The sequence below is a fragment of the Oncorhynchus masou genome, chromosome 14 (genome assembly GCF_036934945.1).
Source record: "Oncorhynchus masou masou isolate Uvic2021 chromosome 14, UVic_Omas_1.1, whole genome shotgun sequence".
NCBI lineage: Eukaryota > Metazoa > Chordata > Actinopteri > Salmoniformes > Salmonidae > Oncorhynchus > Oncorhynchus masou.
In genome coordinates, this window is record NC_088225.1 from 22,922,868 (window position 1) to 22,947,760 (window position 24,893).

General features: G+C 44.2%; 1 protein-coding gene across 2 annotated transcripts in view; it reads left to right on the plus strand.

Moving 5' to 3' along the window:
• The first annotated feature begins 14,028 nt into the window (after positions 1-14,028).
• LOC135554551 (Na(+)/H(+) exchange regulatory cofactor NHE-RF2) overlaps positions 14,029-24,893 on the plus strand; it is a 59,064-nt gene continuing 48,199 nt past the window's right edge. For both annotated transcript variants that reach the window (XM_064986910.1, XM_064986911.1), the window contains exons 1-2: positions 14,029-14,677; positions 15,676-15,960. In XM_064986910.1, coding sequence (XP_064842982.1) covers positions 14,405-14,677; positions 15,676-15,960 — 558 coding nt within the window. In that variant the 5' untranslated portion in view covers positions 14,029-14,404. The remainder of the gene's footprint in view (positions 14,678-15,675; positions 15,961-24,893) is intronic.

The following is a 24,893-nucleotide window of genomic DNA, read 5'->3' on the forward strand; positions in this document are numbered from 1 at the left end:
AATCTTTCATTCAAAGTGCAAACTACACACCAAATATCCAAAACCATAAGCTATTTCTCAGCCTTTGACTCAGTTGTCAATTGCATAAAACACTTTTTTCAAAACACTACACATAATTCTCTACCTAAAACACAAAAATCTAACAGGAAGTGACTTGCTTTCCTTTTCCAAACACAACCAATCAAAATGCTACACTTATTCACCAGGTCACAAACACACTTACATGTGCAAACACTAATAGCTTAACTGATCACTAACCAACCACTGCTTTACTGTAGTATAGGCCTATAAATAGGTCAAAGGTCAGATTACCTGTTTTGAACAATGGATGCCAACAATGGACAGAGAGCAAGAGGAGTAGGAGGGAGAGGAAGAGGAAGAAGAGGACGAGGGCAAAGAAGAGAAGGAACGAGAGACATCTCTGATGAGATTAGGGCAACACTTGTTGATCATGTGATCAACCACGATTTGACCATGAGAGAGGCTGGACTGAGAGTCCAGCCCAAATTGAGTCGATTTACAGTGGCGTCCATAATTCGAACCTTCAGAAATGAGAACAGGTATGCAACTATCTAATGACTATTTTAGCATTACAGTAATGTACTGTAAAATACGTATGACTTCAGTATTGCATAAACATTTGTAACTCTAAGCCATCCATTGACTGCAACATTGAATGAATGAGGTTGGTTATCATGCTGTACTACATTGAATGAATGAGGTTGGTTATCATGCTGTACTACATTGAATGAATGAGGTTGGTTATCATGCTGTACTACATTGAATGAATGAGGTTGGTTATCATGCTGTACTACATTGAATGAATGAGGTTGGTTATCATGCTGTACTACATTGAATGAATGAATGAGGTTGGTTATCATGCTGTACTACATTGAATGAATGAATGAGGTTGGTTATCATGCTGTACTACATTGAATGAATGAGGTTGGTTATCATGCTGTACTACATTGAATGAATGAGGATGGTTATCATGCTGTACTACATTGAATGAATGAGGTTGGTTATCATGCTGTACTACATTGAATGAATGAGGTTGGTTATCATGCTGTACTACATTGAATGAATGAGGTTGGTTATCATGCTGTACTACATTGAATGAATGAGGTTGGTTATCATGCTGTACTACATTGAATGAATGAGGTTGGTTATCATGCTGTACTACATTGAATGAATGAGGTTGGTTATCATGCTGTACTACATTGAATGAATGAGGTTGGTTATCATGCTGTACTACATTGAATGAATGAGGTTGGTTATCATGCTGTACTACATTGAATGAATGAGGTTGGTTATCATGCTGTACTACATTTTTGTACATTGTTTACAGTTCCTATGCTGAACACATACTGTGTTTGAATTCTGTACAGAGTGGAAAGGCAAAGACATCATGGAGGACGAGGACGCTTGTTTACAGATGTACAAGAGACTGCAATTATAAATATGGTTTTGGCCAACAATGCAATTAGGATTCGAGAGATAAGAGAGCATATCTTGAATAATGACACCATATTTAACAACATCAATGCTGTAAGCCTGTCGACCATACAACGCATCCTCCAACGGCACCGAGTGACGATGAAACAACTTTACAAGGTGCCATTTGAGAGAAACTCTGACAGAGTCAAGAATATGCGACATGACTTTGTAGAGGTATGTATGCAACACTACTTCCAGTTCTTCAGACATACCATATTTACTCATCTGTATATCCTTTTGTCTGTTACAGAGAGTATTGGAGCTGGATGCCCATGTAATTCACCATTAATTTATTTATGTGGATGAGGTTGGCTTCAACCTCACCAACCAGGCACCGCGGAAGAAATGTAATAGGACAGAGGGCAATTACCAATGTCCCTGGACAGCGTGGGGGTAATATAACTATGTGTGCTGCCATCACTCAAAACGGGGTCCTCCATCACAATGCCACACTGGGTCCGTACAACACCGGCCATATGCTCACTTTTCTGGATGCAATTTACACAATGCTTGTCCCTGATCCAGATCAGAGCCTGCTAGATTTGTGGTTTTATGGGACAATGTTAGTTTTCACTGGGCTGTTCTGGTCCAAAACTGGTTTGCCACCCATCCACAATTTGTAGTTTTGTACCTACCCCCATATTCACATTTTCTAAATCCCATAGAGGAATTCTTCTCAGCCTGGCGCTGGAAAGTGTATGATCGCCAACCCTATGCCCGCATGCCGCTTCTCCAGGCAATGGAGGACACATGTGGGGACATAGAGGTTGCCTCTGTCCAAGGTTGGATACGCCATGCTAGGAGATACTTCCTCCATGTGGGGACATAGAGGTTGCCTCTGTCCAAGGTTGGATACACCATGCTAGGAGATACTTCCTCCATGTGGGGACATAGAGGTTGCCTCTGTCTAAGGTTGGATACGCCATGCTAGGAGATACTTCCCTCCATGTGGGACATAGAGGTTGCCTCTGTCCAAGGTTGATATACGCCAGGACGCTAGGAGATACTTCCCTCCATGTTTGGCAAGAGAAAACGTATCTTGTGGTGTGGACAAAGTATTGTGGACAGACCCAGGCCGGAGAAGAGATGAAGCGTAGCTTAGCACTGGTGAATTCCTGGACTGCTTCTCCCCCCCCGGGACCCCACACACACAATTGTGTTCTTTACTGTATTCTAAAGTATGGTTTTGCTGTATGCTACTGTATACAACAGTAATGTTTGGCCTAATAAATATGTTCTGTTTCTACATTGCATTGGTGTTTACAGTGTACTTGTTACCCCTCTCAGCAGATTACTTTCACTCTAGAACATTGTATTGAAATGTAGATATAAGCCTATGAAAGACCAAAGAGCTTTAGATTTAGAACAACAGTGTTTACATGGTATATCCAGAAATGTACTATTATGAAAGCAGTGTTTGCTATTTGATGCAAATGCTTCATTCTGACACGTGTTCATGGCATTTTGAATGCAGTGTTACATTTTGAAGCAGATGTGAGGCATTTTGCATTTTGTGTGTGCAGATTTGGAAATTGTGTGTAGAGTTTTGAAAAAAGGAGAAACTGTAATAATTTTATCTTAGACAAGCTGTCTTGTTGTCTAGTGCATTAGGCATAGAACTTCTACCTGTTACACACAATGTGCATGACCTCAGCTCAGAGGAAATGATGATACAAAATGTAAAACGGAACAGAACAGAAGGATTCTCGCCAAAGGTGTGATTTCATTGTGAGAAGACAAAAAAAGTAATTTAATCATGAATAAGACAGAAAGGAAAACAATGGTGGAATTGCAGACGTATCTATTTATGCCCTCACCACCACGCTGGACTGAGTGGCAATTGCCTGGAAATTGCTATTTTATTTGAAAGGTCTGCCGGAACAATTCTCTGGGTGTAAAGATTTATTGTTCCGATGCCCTGCTTTCAGAATTACAGGCCGCTTTCCAAAATGTCAAGCTGCCTCTCTGATTTTCCTTGGTAACGCAGAGGTGTATAGACTGTTCATGCCGCCCCCACTGCAAATGATGTGTTTATTTATTTCAGAATTATGTAAAAAATATATTAATAAGCAGGAAGAGTTATCTTAGACAGGCTGTCTTGTTTGTAGGTTGGTAAAAGACAACTGAGACTAAATGATAGTTATTATTGATTCTCACAAACTTTTTGTTTATCATATGTTTCTAGTTTCAAGTTTGAATATCACGTGCACAAGTACAAGGAAATGCCTGTCTTGCAAGCTCCAAACCCAACAATGCAGTAATCAATAACAATTTAACACTACAAATAACATAAGGTAGAACAAATACACACAAGAAATTAAAATAAGAAGAACACAAGATAGTAAGAAGTTATATACAGGGTCAGTTCCAATCCCATATTTACATTGTGCAGAGATACTGGAGTGAAAGAGGTAGATATGTAAATATGAGTGTGTGTGCTTGTGTGTAGAGTCACTATAAATGTGTGTGTGTGTGTCCAACAAGCTGTTCTCACCATCCCCAGTCGAGCTATACTAGGCCTATACTTTTCCATTTGGAGAGTGAGAAGGCAGTGTTTCCAGCATGTGAATATGCATGATGCAGGAATACTCTGCTGGCTCTGTATAGCCAGAGGGAATTACCATGTGTTCACAGAGATGCAGATCATATTTTACAGAGCAAACCACAGCTGTTTTTTTGTGTGGTCAGGATAAAGTCATGGCCCAAATCATGGTACAGTATATGGATATCAGCTGCTATTGGTTTTAACTCAATGGAATTGCTACATTGTGGCGAGGGGCGTAGATCCTCCACTAGCCAAGTGACTGACAGTGATTTACAGCACATGGTAATTCCTATCCTGTCAATTCCCAGGAGCACAATTCCCAGACTGCTTTACTCCCACCATCACTTCTCTTCTACCATCCCTATCGACCTGCTTGCCTCTAGAAAAGTCCACCAACGTCACTAAAAAAGGCAGAGGTCTTCAGGAAAACATATTTTCAATGGTGTGGTAAAACTGAAAGCTCCATTTCATATCCACTAATAATAAAGGTAAGGTTTACTGTTGCTCGCTTCTCTCAATCTTTATTTGTCATGAGAGGGTTTACGGCTTCTCAGACTTGATGTATCGGTACCGCTTGTCGTGAGGAAGCAGAGAGCAGTCTGTGGCCTGGGTGGCTGTAGTCTTCCTTTCACACCGCCTGGTATAGAGGTCCTGGATGGCAGGGAGCTCTGCCCCAGTGATGCACTGGCCTGTCCGCACCACTGTCTGTAGCGCCATGCGATCGAGGGCGCTGCTGTTGCCATAACAAGCAGTGATGTAGCCAGTCAAGATGCTCTCAAATAGTGCAGCTGAAGAACTTTTCAGCCTCCTGAGAGGGAAGAGGTGCTGTCGCACCTTCTTCACAACTGTGCGTGTGTGGACCTTTTCAAGTCCTTGGTGACATTGACACCGAGGAACTTGAAGCTACAGCCCCGTCGATGTGAACGGGGACGTGCCCACCTGTTGCCACAAGAAAAGGGCAACCAGTGAAGAACAAACACCATTGTTGTCACGCCTTGGTCTTAGTATTTTGTGTTTTAGTTAATTAGTTGGTCAGGCCAGGGTGTGACATGGGTTTATGTTTGTTGTATTTCTTAGTGGGGTTTTTTAGTTATTGGGGTTGTGGCTGATTAGGGTGTGTGTTGCATAGGTTTGGCTGCCTGAGGCGGTTCTCAATCAGAGTCAGGTGATTCTCGTTGTCTCTGATTGGGAACCGTATTTAGGTAGCCTGGTTTTCACTTTGTATTTCGTGGGTGATTGTTCCTGTCTCTGTGTTAGTGTTCATCAGACAGGCTGTATAGGTTTTTCATGTTCCGTTTGTTGTTTTTGTTATTTCATGTATCGTCATTTGTTCTATTAAAAACATGAGTAACCAACACGCTGCATTTCGGTCCGACTCTCTTTCGACAAACGAAGAACGCCGTTACAATTGTAAATACATATTTATGTTTATTTATTTTTTTGTACTTTAACCATTTGCACATCTTTACAACACTTTATTCAGACATAATATGACATTTGAATTGTCTTTATTCTTTTGGAACTTCTGTGAGTGTAATGTTTACTGTTCATTTGTATTGTTTATTTCACTTTTGCTTATTATCTACTTCACTTACATTGGCAATGTTAACATGTTTTTCCCATGCCAATAAAGCCCTTACATTGAAATTGAATTGAGACAGAAGCAGAAAGCGAGAGTAAGAGTGAGTGAGAGTGACAGAAAGACAGAGAGACAGAGAGACAGAGATTAGTAGATGAGTGGAGGAGATGTACAGTGCCTTGCGAAAGTATTCGGCCCCCTTGAACTTTGTGACCTTTTGCCACATTTCAGGCTTCAAACATAAAGATATAAAACTGTATTTTTTGTGAAGAATCAACAAGTGGGACACAATCATGAAGTGGAACGACATTTATTGGATATTTGAAACTTTTTTAACAAATCAAAAACTGAAAAATTGGGCGTGCAAAATTATTCAGCCCCTTAAGTTAATACTTTGTAGAGCCACCTTTTGCTGCGATTACAGCTGTAAGTCGCTTGGGGTATGTCTCTATCAGTTTTTCACATCGAGAGACTGAATTTTTTTCCCATTCCTCCTTGCAAAACAGCTCGAGCTCAGTGAGGTTGGATGGAGAGCATTTGTGAACAGCAGTTTTCAGTTCTTTCCACAGATTCTCGATTGGATTCAGGTCTGGACTTTGACTTGGCCATTCTAACACCTGGATATGTTTATTTTTGGACCATTCCATTGTAGATTTTGCTTTATGTTTTGGATCATTGTCTTGTTGGAAGACAAATCTCCGTCCCAGTCTCAAGTCTTTTGCAGACTCCTTCAGGTTTTCTTCCAGAATGGTCCTGTATTTGGCTCCATCCATCTTCCCATCAATTTTAACCATCTTCCCTGTCCCTGCTGAAGAAAAGCAGGCCCAAACCATGATGCTGCCAGCACCATGTTTGACAGTGGGTATGGTGTGTTCAGGGTGATGAGCTGTGTTGCTTTTACACCAAACATAACGTTTTGCATTGTTGCCAAAATGTTCCATTTTGGTTTCATCTGACCAGAGCACCTTCTTCCACATGTTTGGTGTGTCTCCCAGGTGGCTTGTGGCAAACTTTAAACGACACTTTTTATGGATATCTTTAAGAAATGGCTTTCTTCTTGCCACTCTTCCATAAAGGCCAGATTTGTGCAATATACGACTGATTGTTGTCCTATGGACAGAGTCTCTCACCTCAGCTGTAGATCTCTGCAGTTCATCCAGAGTGATCATGGGCCTCTTGGCTGCATCTCTGATCAGTCTTCTCCTTGTATGAGCTGAAAGTTTAGAGGGACGGCCAGGTCTTGGTAGATTTGCAGTGGTCTGATACTCCTTCCATTTCAATATTATCGCTTGCACAGTGCTCCTTGGGATGTTTAAAGCTTGGGAAATCTTTTTGTATCCAAACCGGCTTTAAACTTCTTCACAACAGTATCTCGGACCTGCCTGGTGTGTTCCTTGTTCTTCATGATGCTCTCTGCGCTTTTAACCGACCTCTGAGACTATCACAGTGCAGGTGCATTTATACGGAGACTTGATTACACACAGGTGGATTGTATTTATCATCATTAGTCATTTAGGTCAACATTGGATCATTCAGAGATCCTCACTGAACTTCTGGAGAGAGTTTGCTGCACTGAAAGTAAAGGGGCTGAATAATTTTGCACGCCCAATTTTTCAGTTTTTGATTTGTTAAAAAAGTTTGAAATATCCAATAAATGTCGTTCCACTTCATGATTGTGTCCCACTTGTTGTTGATTCTTCACAAAAAATACAGTTTTATATCTTTATGTTTGAAGCCTGAAATGTGGCAAAAGGCCGCAAAGTTCAAGGGGGCCAAATACTTTCGCAAGGCACTGTAGACAGAGAAAGCAGAAAGTCAGGTATGAGGAACAGACAAGAGAGTAAAAGAGAAAGGGAGAGATAAAAGGTTAAGAGATAAATAAAGGGTGATTAGAGCCGACTCATCACTCCCTTCTCTCTTGCTCTCCCTTTTTTTCCTCACTCTATCTCACCTTTCTCTCGTTTTCATCCTCCTTGGCTCCCTCTCTCATCTTTCTTTCTCCCTCCCACCCTCCCTCCCTCCCTCCCTCCAGTCCTCTAAAGCTGCAGTGTCTACGGATCCTCAGTGTTTCCCAGCTGAATTCATTAATGTGTTTTGGTCTTGTCTGCAGCCCTTGAGCTCTGCACTTCGTTTATAGGGTCTTAGTCATCAGCTGTCTAGTGCATTAGGCATAGAACTCTCTACCTGTTACACACAATGTGCATGACCTCAGCTCAGAGGAAATGATGATACAAAATGTAAAACGGAACAAAACAGAAGGATTCTCGCCAAAGGTGTGTTTGCATTGTGAGAAGACGAAAAAGTAATTTAATCATGAATAAGACAGAAATGAAAACAATGGTGGAATTGCAGACGTATCTATTTTCGCCCTCACCACCACGCTGGACTGAGTGGCAATTGCCTGGAAATTGCTATTTTATTTGAAAGGTCTGCCGGAACAATTCTCTGGGTGTAATGGTTTATTGTTCCGATGGCCAGATTGAAATAAAGTGGATTTGATTTGTGTGCCCTTTTTAGACTGGAACATCCATTATGGTTAATGCAGGAAGAGGGATGAGGTGGCAAACTGGGACATCCATTATGGTTAATGTAGGAAGAGGGATGAGGTGGCAAACTGGGACATCCATTATGGTTAATGTAGGAAGAGGGATGAGGTGGCAAACTGGGACATCCATTATGGTTAATGTAGGAAGAGGGATGAGGTGGCAAACTGGAACATCCATTATGGTTAATGTAGGAAGAGGGATGAGGTGGAAAACTGGGACATCCATTATGGTTAATGTAGGAAGAGGGATGAGGTGGCAAACTGGGACTCCATTATGGTTGATGTAGGAAAGGGATGAGGTGGCAAACTGGGACATCCATTATGGTTAATGTAGGAAGAGGGATGAGGTGGCAAACTGGAACATCCATTATGGTAAATGTAGGAAGAGGGATGAGGTGGAAAACTGGGACATCCATTATGGTTAATGTAGGAAGAGGGATGAGGTGGCAAACTGGGACATCCATTATGGTTAATGTAGGAAGAGGGTTGAGGTGGCAAACTGGGACATCCATTATGGTTAATGTAGGAAGAGGGATGAGGTGGCAAACTGGGACATCCATTATGGTTAATGTAGGAAGAGGGATGAGGTGGAAAACTGGGACAGGAAGTGGTCATTTCCTGTTTAGTGAATAATTCCATTTGAGGAAAAGGTGGATAAACCAGTTAGTTAGTTAGTTAGTTAGTTTGTTCATTTGTTGCTTAGTTTGTTACTTAGTTAGCTAGATATAACTGATTTATATCAACTTTATACCAACTACAAACACAGTGTATATGGTATGTATATATACCTTCAAGTCCACATGGACTAGTGCAGTACACAGGGACTAGTGCAGTACACATGGACTAGTGCAGTACACAGGGACTAGTGCAGTACACAGGGAAAAGGGTTTGATTTGGACCAGGCCTTTAGAATCATTATCTCATGTGCAGCCAGTAGATCCAAAAGGAATGCAGAAACAACCATCATTACATTTCACTTCACAACTTCCTGCTACTTACAACTTAACACTGACAGCACTCATTAAAGGTTTTGTTAGCTTAAAACTTTGATTCACCTCTTACTCCCCCTCTCCTCTTTCTTCCATTCTCTCTCCTTATCCACCCCCAGGACTGCAACTAAAGCAGAATAACTAACGACAGAGAATGATAGATGAGAGGAGTGAGAAAATGAAAGAGGGAGAGATATACGACTCAATGCATCGCCGAAAAGCCTGTTTCTCTCCTCTCTTTCCTTTCTTTTTTACTTCCCTTTTCTTTTAGGAAGAACTGAACAATTCAGAGAAAGTAAATGGAGTTTAGATTAAAATGTTAAATGATTGATGGAGAGAGAGAGAAAGACAGATAGATAAAGAGAGACAGAAAGATACCGAGAGAGAAAGAGAAAGACAGACAGATACAGAGAGAGAGAGACAGATACCAAGAGAGAAAGAGAGAGACAGACAGATACAGAGAGAGACAGAAAGATACCGAGAGAGAAAGAGAAAGACAGACAGATACAGAGAGAAAGAGAGAAACAGACAAATACAGAGAGAGAAAGAGAGAAAGAGAGAGTGCTTGTTTATTTTATCTTGTGTCCTTTACCATTTGTACATTGTTAAAACACTATATATATATATATATATAATATTACATTTGTAATGTCTTTATTGTTTTGAAACTTCTGTATGTGTGATGTTTACTGTTAATTTGTATTGTTTATTTAACTTGATATATTCACTTTATATATTATCTACCTCACTTAACCCATGTTTCCCATGCCAATAAAGCCCTTGAATTGAATTGAATTGAATTGAGAGACAGACAGATACAGAGAGAGAAAAAGAGACAGACAGATACAGAGAAAGAGAGAAAGAGAGACAGACAGACAGATACAGAGAGAGAAAGAGAGAGAGAAACAGATACAGAGAGAGAGAGAGAGGGAAACAGACAGATAGAGAGAGAAAGAGAGAGACAGACAGATACAGAGAGAGAAACAGAGATACAGAGAGAGAAAGAGAGAGACAGATACAGAGAGAGAAAGAGAAAGAAAGAGACAGACAGAAAGAGAAAGAGAGAGACAGACAGATACAGAGAGAGAAAGAGAGAGACAGATACAGAGAGAGAAAGAGAGACAGACAGATATATAGAGAGAAAGAGAGACAGACAGATACAGAGAGGGAGAGAGAGACAGAGAGAGAGAGAGAGAGAGAGAGAGAGAGGAGAAGAGCAGAGGAGCAGTGACATAGAGCCATTCATACTGTACAGTCGTGGCCAAAGGTTTTGAGAATGACACAAATATTAATTTCCACAAAGTTTGCTGCTTCAGTGTCTTCAGATATTTTTGTCAGATGTTACTATGGAATACTGAAGTATAATTACAAGCATTTCATAAGTGTCAAAGGCTTTTATTGAAATTTACATGAAGCTGATGCAAAGAGTCAATATTTGCAGTGTTGACACTTCTCTTTCAAGACCTCTGCAATCCGCCCTGGCATGCTGTCAATTAACTTCTGGGCCACATCCTGACTGATGGCAGCCCATTCTTGCATAATCAATGCTTGGAGTTTGTCAGAATTTGTGGGGTTTTGTTTGTCCACCCGCCTCTTGAGGATTAACCACACGTTCTCAATGAGGTTCAGGTCTGGGGAGTTTCCTGGCCATGGACCCAAAATATAGATGTTTTGTTACCCGAGCCACTTAGTTATCACTTTTGCCTTATGGCAAGGTGCTCCATCATGCTGGAAAATGCATTTTTCGTCACCAAACTGTTCCTGGATGGTTGGGAGAAGTTGCTCTTGGAGGATGAGTTTGTACCATGCTTTATTTATGGCTGTGTTCTTAGGAAAAATTGTGAGTGAACCCACTCCCTTGGCTGAGAAGCAACCCCACACATGAGTGGTCTCAGGATGCCCCAAACAATCGGAAAGGGGATTCATCAGAGAAAAAACCCCAGTCCTCAGCAGTCCAATCCCTGTACCTTTTGCAGAATATCAGTCTGACCCTGATGTTTTTCCTGGAGAGAAGTGGCTTCTTTGCTGCCTTTCTTGACACCAGGCCATCCTCCAAAAGTCTTCACCTCACTGTGCGTGCAGATGCACTCACACCTGCCTGCTGTCATTCCTGAGCAAGCTCTGTACTGGTGGTGCCCCGATCCCGCAGCTGAATCAACTTTAGGAGACGGTCCTGGCACTTGCTTGACTTTCTTGGGCGACCTGAAGCCTTCTTCACAACAATTGAACCGCTCTCCTTGAAGTTCTTGATGATCTGATAAATGGTTGATTTAGGTGCAATCTTACTGGCAGCAATATCCTTGCCTGTGAAGCCCTTTTTGTGCAAAACAATGATGACGGCACGTGTTTCCTTGCATGCAACCATGGTTGACAGAGGAAGAACAATGATTCCAAGCACCACCCTCCTTTTGAAGCTTCCATTCTGTTGTTCGAACTCAATCAGCATGACAGAGTGATCTCCAGCTTTGTCCTCATCAACACTCACACCTGGGTTAATGAGAGAATCACTGACATGATGTCAGCTGGTCCTTTTGTGGCAGGGCTGAAATGCAGTGGAAATGTTTTGGGGGGATTCAGTTCATTTGCATGGCAAAGAGGGACTTTGCAGTTAATTGCAATTCATCTGATCACTCTTCATAACATTCTGGAGTATATACAAATTGCCATCATACAAACTGAGGCAGCAGACTTGGTGAAAATGAATATTTGTGTCATTCTCAAAACTTTTGGCCACGACTGTAGAGCCTGGATGGATGGATTGTGTTCTTTCTGTCAGAGTAGCGTCTTGCAGAATGTGATTGGTTCCCTGACTGACGTACAGCTCCTCCTTGAAGAGACACTAATATCCTGGGATGACACTAAAGACAGGACTGCTCCTCCTAGAAGAGACACTAATATCCTGGGATGACACTAACGACAGGACTGCTCCTCCAAGAAGAGACACTAATATCCTGGGATGACACTAAAGACAGGACTGCTCCTCCAAGAAGAGACACTAATATCCTGGGATGACACTAAAGACAGGACTGCTCCTCCAAGAAGAGACACTAATATCCTGGGATGACACTAAAGACAGGACTGCTCCTCCAAGAAGAGACACTAATATCCTGGGATGACACTAAAGACAGGACTGCTCCTCCAAGAAGAGACACTAATATCCTGGGATGACACTAAAGACAGGACTGCTCCTCCTAATATCCTGGGATGATTTCTCTCAAGAAGAGTTGTTGTGTTTAATCCACAGTTTGAAAAGTATGAGAAATAGTGCTGTCTGCAAGTTACAAATATCCACAGTTTGAAAAGTATGAGAAATATATACAAATAATATTTTTAAATATGAGCTGGCGCACACCCAGAAAAATTATTTTGTGTGGAGGAGCTGACTATCACCAACGTTTCGGCTTCAGGACACAGAGATGCCGAAACGTTGGTGATTTACCCAATAAATGACTGGGAGTTTATATATGGAGTGTGCAACGCTCTTTATTTGCAAGTTACAGAGAGACAATAACGTAAGCATATACTGTAAATACAGTATGTGAATATACTATATCAGAATGTGTTTTTTTTTACATTTTGTGTTATTCTCGACAGTTGTTAAATGCATTGTATCCACATTTGTGGTTGTATTGTGTTTTTGCATTGTCAAATAAATCAAACACAAACAAAATAAAGTAGGCTAAATATAAATAGAATTGCTAGAACCGGCATCCCCATTCAAGTCAATGAGACATACTGGTGCACTGGACATAAAATCAGGAATTATATTTCTATGTATCATACCTGTATTGTAGAGTAATAACATACGGTCGGTACATGTACAGTCTTCGTGGCCTCTGCAAATACATTCCTCTGCTGCCACCTGCTGTTTCTATGTATAGACAGCAACAGCATATTAAATCCATATATACAACCTCCTTGGCCTGAGAAAAGACAGAGTAGGGTATCAGCTGACCCTACCCCAATCCTAACCTTAACCATAGTGGGGAAAATGCAAAACTGACCCAAGATCAGTGTCTAGGGGAAACTTCCCCAGAGCTGTAAAGACTCTGCTGCCCCCTCTGTGTTCATGTATTAGTGCTCCTCTCACTAGTTTGACTGTGACCATGCAGGCCAGACGTGCTCCCCTTCTGTTGCAGTTCAGCTTGTGCTACTAAGTGTAGGATAGGGTGCGTTCCAATAACATCTCCCTTCTCCTGAAGTGTACACTTGTTCACTAGTTCCCACAAATCCCCCCACCACCACCACACACAAAAATTGATACTACTATCACTTGTATGTATTTCGTGTTTTGACCACATAGGGGCACCATTGTAACATGAACGGTATGCGTATTGTATGCCATGCGTAATGGTGCTAGAGGGTCATGTTACAAATAAATCGTTATTTACCTGAATTTAATGACAATTAATCATTGTGTTGTCAACATTATACAATTGAGTCCTTTCCGACACAACAAAACAACCACCTAACTATTTTTGGTGAGGTCGCCATTTTGGACACTTGAGACACCCAGCGAGCACACTGATTGGTCGATTACATGCGGAGTCCTCATACCTGGATCCCCATGCCGTGCTTAACGGCAGCATTTCCACAGGATGCGCTTGATTAGGCTACTCAGTGAGAAAGGACCCCTTCTTAGACCACTCTTCAAGAGCCGCGCTCTTATAATGACAGCCCCAGAAAAACTCGTTGAGTTCTAGCGAGGGAGGTGCTATTACGCACCAAACGAGTGTCCTATCCAATTATCTGGAAACCCGGCATGTGTTGTAATTGAATCCTTATTCCCCAACCGGTTGTTATGGATGGAGGTCGAGAGAGGGGTTAGTTAGTGCCTGTTGCTCTTTCCTGGTGCAGCATGTTGCACGGGGGTCTCTCGCTTTATCAGTCCTCAGGATGGGCAAGTTGGAGGGATTGAGGACGCTGCGCCGCCAACAAGAATAATTCACTCGTTTTCAGAGAGACGATACGACTAGCGGATATATTGGTTCCACCATGCAATACGTTCGCCTGGGTCGATAATTTACGCTATTTTTAGGAGGAGTTTGCCTTTATTACATGTGAAGTTCAATGCTGGAATATAATTTTTAATACGGAGTGTTTTCTTTTGTTTGGAGCGTTTTTGTGTGTGAAGAACCTGCAGAGCAACTTTTGGAACAAATTACGCATACGCAGAGGATGGTGTGTTACATGTAGAGTGAAAGTTTCGCTCTGCGCTCTGTTGGGTCATTATTGTATTACATTTTTGTATGTTTTCTGCTTTGCTAACTATATTCAAGAACAAAATAGGTTTAAAGTCCTGGACTGCAGGAGAAATGGCCAGCGAACTGAAACCACGGCTTTGTATCATGACAAAGAGTGAGAACGGGTATGGGTTTCACTTGCACGGTGAGAAGGGGAAGAACGGCCAGTTCATTCGCAAAGTTGAGCCCGCGTCGTCAGCCGAAGCTTCGGGGCTGCGCCCGGGGGACCGTGTCATTGAGGTGAACGGGGGAAATGTGGAGAAAGATACGCACCATCAAGTGAGTATAGCACATCACGAACTGTCCAACTCCATCCGGTTTTCTCTGTCAGTGGTCTACATCGACATGTTTAATATGCGCCAGCAGCACACCACCCTGCATGCCACTGCTGGCTTGCTTCTGAATCTAAGCAGTGTTGGTCCTGGTCAGTCCCTGGATGGGAGACCAGATGCTGCTGGAAGTGGTGTTGGAGGGCCAGTAGGAGGCACCCTTTCCTCTGGTCTAAAAATAATGCCCCAGGGCAGTCATTGGGGACATTGCCCTGTGTAGGGTGCTGTCTTTTGGATGGGACGTTAAACGGGTGTCCTGACTCTCTGTGGTCACTAAAGATCCCATGACACTTATTGTCAGAGTAGAGATGTTAATCCTGGTGTCCTGGCTACATTCCCAATCTGACCCTCATACCATCATGGCTACCTAACCATCCCCAGTTTACAATTGTCTCGTTCATCCCCCCTCCTCTGCCCTGTAACTATTCCCCAGGTCGTTGCTGTAAATGAGAATGTGTTCCCAAACCCTTCCTCCCTAGTCCCTTACCCCGTGCCGCTCAGCAGTAAGTCATCACTGGCGGAGACAGACGTCTACTGGGACAAGGGAGACCCACTTTAGACACTTCAACAAAGAGGCTGACATGATGTATTGTCCAGATACTGTAGAGTGTTGGTGTTTCTGTCTCCCATCACCCCCTATTCCCTGTAGTTCACTACTTCATTATCATGTCAATTATCATGTTATTACTCTCATTCTCTTTCTCTCCCTATCTTACGCTTTCATCCTCTCCTTTGTTCCATTCCATTCAAAGGGCTTTATTGGCATGGGAAACATATGTTTATATTGCCAAAGCAAGTGAACTAGATAATAAACAACCGAGTAATATATACAATTTAAAAAATGAACAGTAACACTCACAAGTTTCAAATATACACATTTCAAATGTCATATTATGGCTATGTACAGTGTTATAATGATGTGCAATAATGATCTCCCTCTCCCCACAGGTGGTGCAGAGGATCAAGGCTGTGGAGCATGAGACCAGGCTGCTGGTGGTAGACCGGGAGACGGACGAGTACCTCCGCAGCCTGCGCCTCGTCTGCACCGAGGAGATGGCTGTCCGTCTGGGGGGACCCACCTCTGTGTCCCCTGCCTCACCACCCCCCTCCTCGCCCCCGGCCTCCTCGCCCACCGCCAAGAGAGAGAACGGCTCCGTGTCCAAGCTGCCCACTACCCTGACCAGAGAGGTACCCAAGCCCACGCGAAGGTCTCCGTCGCGGGCCGCCAAGAAGGTGCGTACCCCCTCGGTTGAGACTCTATGGATGTTTACTTTGTGGGGGTGTTGTGGTGGTGGGTGAGTGCTGGACTGGAACAAAAGCTTCCACATGCACAAACACACACCAGAGGCCACCAGCCGACATAGATGCTTTTTACAGGGCTGTGTTCTTGTGTTCTTGGCTGGAACAAAATCCTGCACTCATATCTGCACATCAGATATGAGACTGAAGGCTCCTGGATCAGGGGATGGTATTTCGGGGATTATGGCTGAAGTTAGGGGATGTTCGAGAGAACATACAGTACTTACTTAGGCCTTTGAATTCCTTCTGGAATGACACGCTTCCTATCTCTTCCAAACCCTTCTGTCCTGCACCATTCCTTCTGGAATGACACGCTTCCTGTCTCTTCCAAACCCTTCTGTCCTGCAACATTCCTTCTGGAATGACACGCTTCCTATCTCTTCCAAACCCTTCTGTCCTGCACCATTCCTTCCGGAATGACACGCTTCCTATCTCTTCCAAACCCTTCTGTCCTGCAGCATTCCTTCCGGAATGACACGCTTCCTATCTCTTCCAAACCCTTCTGTCCTGCACCATTCCTTCTGGAATGACACGCTTCCTGTCTCTTCCAAACCCTTCTGTCCTGCACCATTCCTTCTGGAATGACACGCTTCTCTATCTCTTCCAAACCTTCTGTCCTGCAGCATTCCTTCTGGAATGACACGCTTCCTGTCTCTTCCAAACCCTTCTGTCCTGCACCATTCCTTCTGGAATGACACGCTTCCTATCTCTTCCAAACCCTTCTGTCCTGCACCATTCCTTCCGGAATGACACGCTTCCTATCTCTTCCAAACCCTTCTGTCCTGCACCATTCCTTCTGGAATGACACGCTTCCTATCTCTTCCAAACCCTTCTGTCCTGCACCATTCCTTCCTGGAATGACACGCTTCCTATCTCTTCCAAACCCTTCTGTCCTGCACCATTCCTTCTGGAATGACACGCTTCCTGTCTCTTCCAAACCCTTCTGTCCTGCACCATTCCTTCTGAATGACACGCTTCCTATCTCTTCCAAACCCTTCTTTCCTGCAGCATTCCTTCTGGAATGACACGCTTCCTATCTCTTCCAAACCCTTCTGTCCTGCACCATTCCTTCTGGAATGACACGCTTCCTATCTCTTCCAAACTCTTCTGTCCTGCACCATTCCTTCTGGAATGACACGCTTCCTATCTCTTCCAAACCCTTCTGTCCTGCACCATTCCTTCTGGAATGACACGCTTCCTATCTCTTCCAAACCCTTCTGTCCTGCACCATTCCTTCTGGAATGACACGCTTCCTATCTCTTCCAAACCCTTCTGTCCTGCACCATTCCTTCTGGAATGACACGCTTCCTATCTCTTCCAAACCCTTCTGTCCTGCACCATTCCTTCTGGAATGACACGCTTCCTATCTCTTCCAAACCCTTCTGTCTTGCACCATTCCTTCTGGAATGACACGCTTCCTATCTCTTCCAAACCCTTCTGTCCTGCACCTTCACGGTGTTGATACGTCACCCCCACCTTCTTCATGTCTTGTTCTGTGTCACCACTCAAGGTGTTCTTGGGTCTTCCTCTCTTGTTTTCACCCTGTGGGTTCCAGGTTAGATTGAGTTCAAGGGTAGCTCAAGGGTAGCTAAACCCAAACTGCTATCTGCTATCTGCACAGTACCATGCTGTCACCGTGTGCTGGTATTTGAATGTGGGTCAGCATTCTCTCGCTGTAGCAGCCAGAGAAGCCGATGTATAACACCTGATTGCCTTTAGACTGACCCTAGATCTGTGACTATCTTCCCCAAATCATAACCTACACTATTAGGGGGAGACATACAAATTGACCTGAGATCCGTGTCTAAGGGTGACTCCATCCTATACCCGCTGAGATCTGATTACCTGGGTCTTGTTTTTGAGCTGGCTGACTGAGCTCCAACCTGATCTGATGGCCTAGATTAGATTAGACCTGTCCTCTATTTGAAGGGAGCCCTGTCCAAGACCTGTCAACACACAGTAGTAGTAATAGTGTGTGTGTGTGTGTGTGTGTGTGTGTGTGTGTGTGTGTGTGTGTGTGTGTGTGTGTGTGTGTGTGTGTGTGTGTGTGTGTGTGTGTGTGTGTGTGTGTGTGTGTGTGTGTGTGTCAGATGGCAGGATTGGTTCCAGACTTCTTGTAGTTTCAATGGTCAGAAAGGCACATCACAGTGGTTAGGATTCTGACCAAATGGACAATGCAGCAATTCTTGACAATGCTTTGCCAAGTACCTCAGTGACATCCTGTGGCTGTAGAAACTACTATCCACACAATATTACAGTAGACCTCAGTGTAGAAGTGCTGGGCTAGGATCAGTTTAGTGTTTTAGATCATAATAAATAAATAACAATAAATAAGATGGATGGACAGGGAGACCTGATCCTAGATCAGCCCTCCTACTCTGTAAAGCTTTATGAATAGGGACCCTTGGGTGAACATGTTCTGGTGAATGGTTGTATGTGCAGATGTCTGAAATATGATAGCCCTGGCTTATAGCCCTGGGCTGCAAACAGTTTGTTTTCTCAAATCTAGTTCAAGTATTGCATGTGGATTTGGAAAACATTTCCGTTGGGTCCCTGTCTTCCTGACAATCTACTCTGCTTTTGTTTTCATCTGCAAGAGGAGGCTCCTCTGCTTCTGTTTCATGCATTCAACAGAACATGTGTTTTCACTTACGCCCGTCTTGCCAATTGGTGCACGATGCAGAACTCTTATTTCTACAAAAGGACTGACAAGGACAATCAGTGTGTGTGTGTGTGTGTGGGGTGTGTGGGGGGTGGTGTGGGTGTGTGTGTGTGTGGGGGTGCTGTGGTGTGTGTGTGGGGTGGGGTGAGGGGGGGGTGCTGTGGTGTGTGTGTGTGTGTTTAGCCTTTGCTCAGCTGCGATCGCTTTGTGAGCCGTGGAAAGAAATCCCAGCAGCCTGAGGGGCCAGAAGGCCTAACTAAGCTCAGGAAGTGTATCCCCCCCCCTCTCTCTCTGCCCAAGCTTGCCTGAAGAGAACATAAAATACACAGAGACCCCAGAAACAAATCTTTTCCAAGTGGAAAGGAGGAAAGAAGAGGAGAGGAAAGGACCGAGTTTGGGAAACCCTGCACAACAGCCAGTCAGTGGGTCAGTGTAGGGTAGTGTGGATGTCTGGAGGACACGCACACTCACACTCTCATGTATGCACGGCACGCATACACACACTCATGTATGCACGGCACGCACACTCACACTCTCATGTATATCACACACTCACTCTCATGTATCACACACTCACACTCATGTATGCACGCACGCACACTCATGTATGCACGGCACACTCACACTCATGTATGCACGGCACACACACACACACTCATGTATGCACGGCACACACACACACTCTCATGTATGCACGCACACTCACACTCTCATGTATGCACGCACACTCACACACTCATGTATGCACGGCACACTCACACACTCATGTATGCACGGCACGCATGCACACACACACACACACTCATGTATGCACGGCACACTCACACTCATGTATGCACGGCACACACACACACACACTCATGTATGCACGGCACGCACACTCACACTCATGTATGCACGGCACACTCACACACTCATGTATGCACGGCACACTCACACACTCATGTATGCACGGCACACTCACACACTCATGTATGCACGGCACACTCACACACTCATGTATGCACGGCACACTCACACACTCTGCACACACTCATGTATGCACGGCACACTCACACACTCATGTATGCACGGCACACTCACACACTCATGTATGCACGCACACTCACATACACTCTCACACTCACACACACTCTCATGTATGCACGGCACGCACACACACACACTCTCATGTATGCACGGCACACACACACACTCTCATGTATGCACGGCACACACACACACACACTCTCTCATGTATGCACGCACACACACACTCTCTCATGTATGCACGCACACACACACTCTCACGTAGGACTAGGGTCCTGCAGCTGGACATGCCTATGGTAATGTGTAACAAGCTGTGGGTGGACGAGGAGGGGATATTTCCTGTTTCATCACAAAGGGATCAAAGTGTGTTTGTGTGATATGTGCATGCATGCATGTGTGTCCACTCTAATCCACAGAGCTAAAATAATGTATTTATTTGTTGATATAGTTTAGTTGGTGGCCAGGACTCATTATAAAATAATAAGGGGACAGTATCCGGTCTGCAGCCTTCAGCTGACCCCAATGCCTGTACTCTGTCAGTGTCCCAATTGAGAGTCCATGTTTTATAAGAGATGGATTTCAGTCTAGATATGCAATATAAAACATGGACCATGCATCTGTAACTTCTATTGCAGACTCCAGAGGCTGACGTAGAGAGTGGGGGTACGACTGGAACGTCCCTCCTAGCTGTCAGTACCAGCTGTCTGTCTCACACCCTGTCTCCCACACACGTCTGTTTTCCCTCCTTGGCCTCCGCTGTGGTCCATAAAACAGACGTAGAAACGTCTGACCGGCTGGATGGGTGGGGGAACAGGGAGGGAGGGGCTCTGTAGCAGGGCAGCAGTCTTTCACAGGGTGGCCGCTTAACCACAGAGCAGTTCTGATCAGTTTTAGATGGGACTGTTTAGTCTACTCAGTTATCTAGAACTTTCCTTTTCCTCCCCTCTCTACTGTGTATGCAGTGAGCCCAGTTTGCTACAGTAAGTGTTGTCAGGGCAGCCAGACTCCTAGGGTTACCTTGAATTCCAGGACTTCCTGGGGGGAGGAGTCGAGGGAGGAGCTGAGGGATTAGGCTCCAGTCTGCAGCCCAGTCTGTTCTGGGGCTGGGAAGTAGTGCAGGCAGCGCCTCTACAGAGCTCCACAGACCCCCTGTCACCAACCATAATCACTAACACATTCGCCTAATGTGTGTGTGTGTGTGTATGTTCATGTGTGCACGCGTGTTTGTCTGCATATGTGCATATGTGCATTACTGCCTGCGTACGTGGGTGTATGCATGCTTGTCTGTATGTCCACATGCCACCTTTTGCATCAGTGCATCTGTGTGTGTAGAAGTCATACGATTCTCACTGGGGTTTTCTGGGTTTGATCTCCCTTCATCTTCAGGTTTCCTTTTCCCTGCATTCCTCTACTGTTTACACTCCTGTAGATTTGACAGCTCAGAGAGTCCAGAAGAAGAGATTAACTCAGAACCAACTGATTTCAGGCTGTACTGACTGTGACTGTACTGTAGCTGTACTGACTGAGTGACTGTACTGGCTGTGGGACTGTAGCTGTACTGACTGTGTGACTGTACTGGCTGTGGGACTCTAGCTGTGCTGACTGTACTGGCTGTGGGACTGTATCTGTTCTGACTGTGACTGTATCTGTTCTGACTGTGTGACTGTACTGGCTGTGGGACTGTAGCTGTACTGATTGTGGGACTGTATCTGTTCTGACTGTGTGACTGTACTGGCTGTGGGACTGTAGCTGTACTGACTGTGTGACTGTACTGGCTGTGGGACTCTAGCTGTGCTGACTGTACTGGCTGTGGGACTGTATCTGTTCTGACTGTGTGACTGTACTGGCTGTGGGACTGTAGCTGTGCTGACTGTGGGACTGTATCTGTTCTGACTGTGGGACTGTACTGGCTGTGGGACTGTACTGACTGTGTGACTGTACTGGCTGTGGGACTATAGCTGTACTGACTGTGGGACTGACTGTTCTGGCTGTGGGACTGTAGCTGTACTGACTGTGTGACTGTACTGGCTGTGGGACTGTAGCTGTGCTGACTGTGTGACTGTATCTGTTCTGACTGTGGGACTGTACTGGCTGTGGGACTGTATTGACTGTGTGACTGTACTGGCTGTGGGACTGTAGCTGTACTGACTGTGGGACTGTATCTGTTCTGGCTGTGGGACTGTAGCTGTACTGACTGTGTGACTGTACTGGCTGTGGGACTGTAGCTGTGCTGACTGTGTGACTGTACTGGCTGTGGGACTGTAGCTGTACTGACTGTGTGACTGTACTGACTGTGTGACTGTACTGGCTGTGGGACTGTAGCTGTACTGGCTGTGTGACTGTACTGACTGTGTGACTGTACTGACTGTGTGACTGTACTGGCTGTGGGACTGTAGCTGTGCTGACTGTGTGACTGTACTGGCTGTGGGACTGTAGCTGTGCTGACTATGTGACTGTACTGGCTGTGGGACTGTAGCTGTACTGACTGTGTGACTGTACTGACTGTGTGACTGTACTGGCTGTGGGACTGTAGCTGTGCTGACTGTGTGACTGTACTGGCTGTGGGACTGTAGCTGTACTGACTGTGTGACTGTACTGGCTGTGGGACTGTAGCTGTACTGACTGTGTGACTGTGTGACTGTACTGGCTGTGGGACTGTAGCTGTACTGACTATGTGGCTGTACTGACTAGAGGTCGACCGATTAAAAAAATATATATATATTTGTAATAATGACAATTACAACAATACTGAATGAACACTTATTTTAACTTAATATAATACATCAATAAAATAAATGTAGCCTCAAATAAATAATGAAACAAAATCAATTTGGTTTAAATCATGAAAAAACAAAGTGTTGGAGAAGAAAGTAAAAGTGCATTATGTGCCATGTAAGAAAGCTAACGTTTAAGTTCCTTGCTCAGAACATGAGAACATATGAAAGCTGGTGGTTCCTTTTAACATGAGTCTTCAATATTCCCAGGTAAGAATTTTAGGTTGTAGTTGTTATAGGAATTATAGGACTATTTCTCTCTATACCATTTTGTATTTCATTAACCTTTGACTATTGGATGTTCTTATAGGCACTTTGGTATTGCCAGTGTAACAGTATAGATTCCGTCCCTCTCCTCGCTCCTACCTGTGCTCGAACCAGGAACACATCGACAACAGCCACCCTCGAAGCAGCGTTACCCATGCAGAGCAAGGGGAACAACCACTCCAAGTCTCAGAGTGAGTGACGTTGGATGCGCACTGTGTTAAGAAGCAGTGCGGCTGGTTGGGTTGTGTATCGCAGGACGGATGACTTTCAGCCTTTGTCTCTCCCGAGCCCGTACGGGAGTTGTGGCGATGAGACAAGATAGCAGCTACTAAAACAATTGGATACTGTACTGACTGTGTGACTATAGCTGTACTGACTGTGACTATAGCTGTACTGACTGTGTGACTATAGCTGTACTGACTGTGTGACTATAGCTGTACTGACTGTGTGATTATAGCTGTACTGACTGTGTGATTATAGCTGTACTGACTGTGTGATTATAGCTGTACTGATTGTGATTAGGGCTGTACTGACTGTGTGATTATAGCTGTACTGACTGTGTGACTATAGCTTTACTGACTGTGATTATAGCTGTACTGACTGTGTGACTGTAGATGTACTGACTGTGTAACTGTAGCTGTACTGACTGTGTGACTGTAGCTGTACTGACTGTGTAACTGTAGCTGTACTGACTGTGTGACTGTGCTGTACTGACTGTGTGACTGTAGCTGTACTGACTGTGTGACTATAGCTGTACTGACTGTGTGACTATAGCTGTACTGACTGTGTGACTATAGCTTACTGTACTGGCTGTGTGACTATAGCTGTACTGACTGTGTGACTATAGCTGTACTGACTGTGTGACTATAGCTGTACTGACTGTGTGACTATAGCTGTACTGGCTGTGTGACTATAGCTGTACTGACTGTGTGATTATAGCTGTACTGACTGTGTGATTATAGCTGTACTGATTGTGATTAGGGCTGTACTGACTGTGTGATTATAGCTGTACTGACTGTGTGACTATAGCTTTACTGACTGTGTAACTGCAGCTGTAAGACTGTGTGACTGTAGCTGTACTGACTGTGATTATAGCTGTACTGACTGTGTGACTGTAGCTGTACTGACTGTGTGACTGTAGCTGTACTGACTGTGTGACTGTAGCTGTACTGACTGTGTGACTGTAGCTGTACTGACTGTGTGACTGTAGCTGTACTGACTGTGTGACTGTAGCTGTACTGACTGTGTGACTGTAGCTGTACTGACTGTAGCTGTGTGACTGTAGCTGTACTGACTGTGTAACTGTAGCTGTACTGACTGTAGCACCAGGAATGCAACCCCCTTATGCACAATGTACACACATGAATCAAAAAAATGATTTACCCTGTACAGTGTATGGTTGACTTGATAACGTATAAAGAGAAGGTGAAACTGAGGAGAAATAGAGTGCTAGAGAGGAGAGAGAGACAGACATATGGTTGTAATATTATGTACATACAGTATGTAAATAGTGGTGGATATAAAACTCAAAACAGGAAGGAGAACATTTTCATCCATAAGCACAGCAGGCTTAGCTATACAGTCATGTGAGTCGTGTCCAGCTTTCTAAAAGTTTTTTTTTAACGTCTAATAGAATCCTACTGAGGACAATGACTGGAGCTGCAGAGGGAGTGTGACAGTTATATAACACATATTATAAACTGGGAGGTTCGAGCCCTGAATGCTGATTGGCTGACAGCCGTGGTACATCAGACCGTGTACCACGGGTATGACAAAACATTTGTTTTTACTACTCAAATGACATTGGTAAACCATTTATAATAGCAATAAGGCGCCTCGGGGGTTTGTGGTCTATTATGGCCAATATACCATGTCTAAGGTCTGTATTCAGACACTCCACATTGTGTTGCTCTTAAGAACATCCCTTAGCCGTGGTATATTGGCCATATACCACACCTCCTCACCTCCTCTGGCCTTATTGCTTAATTAACAGGGGGCGTGGGTATATCTGAAGGCTGCTCTCCACACAAACACACAAACACATGCACACGCACACAAAGAGAGAGAAAGAGACACACACATATGCACGCACACACTGACAGGGGTCTAGATATTACAGTAGGATGCTCTGTCTA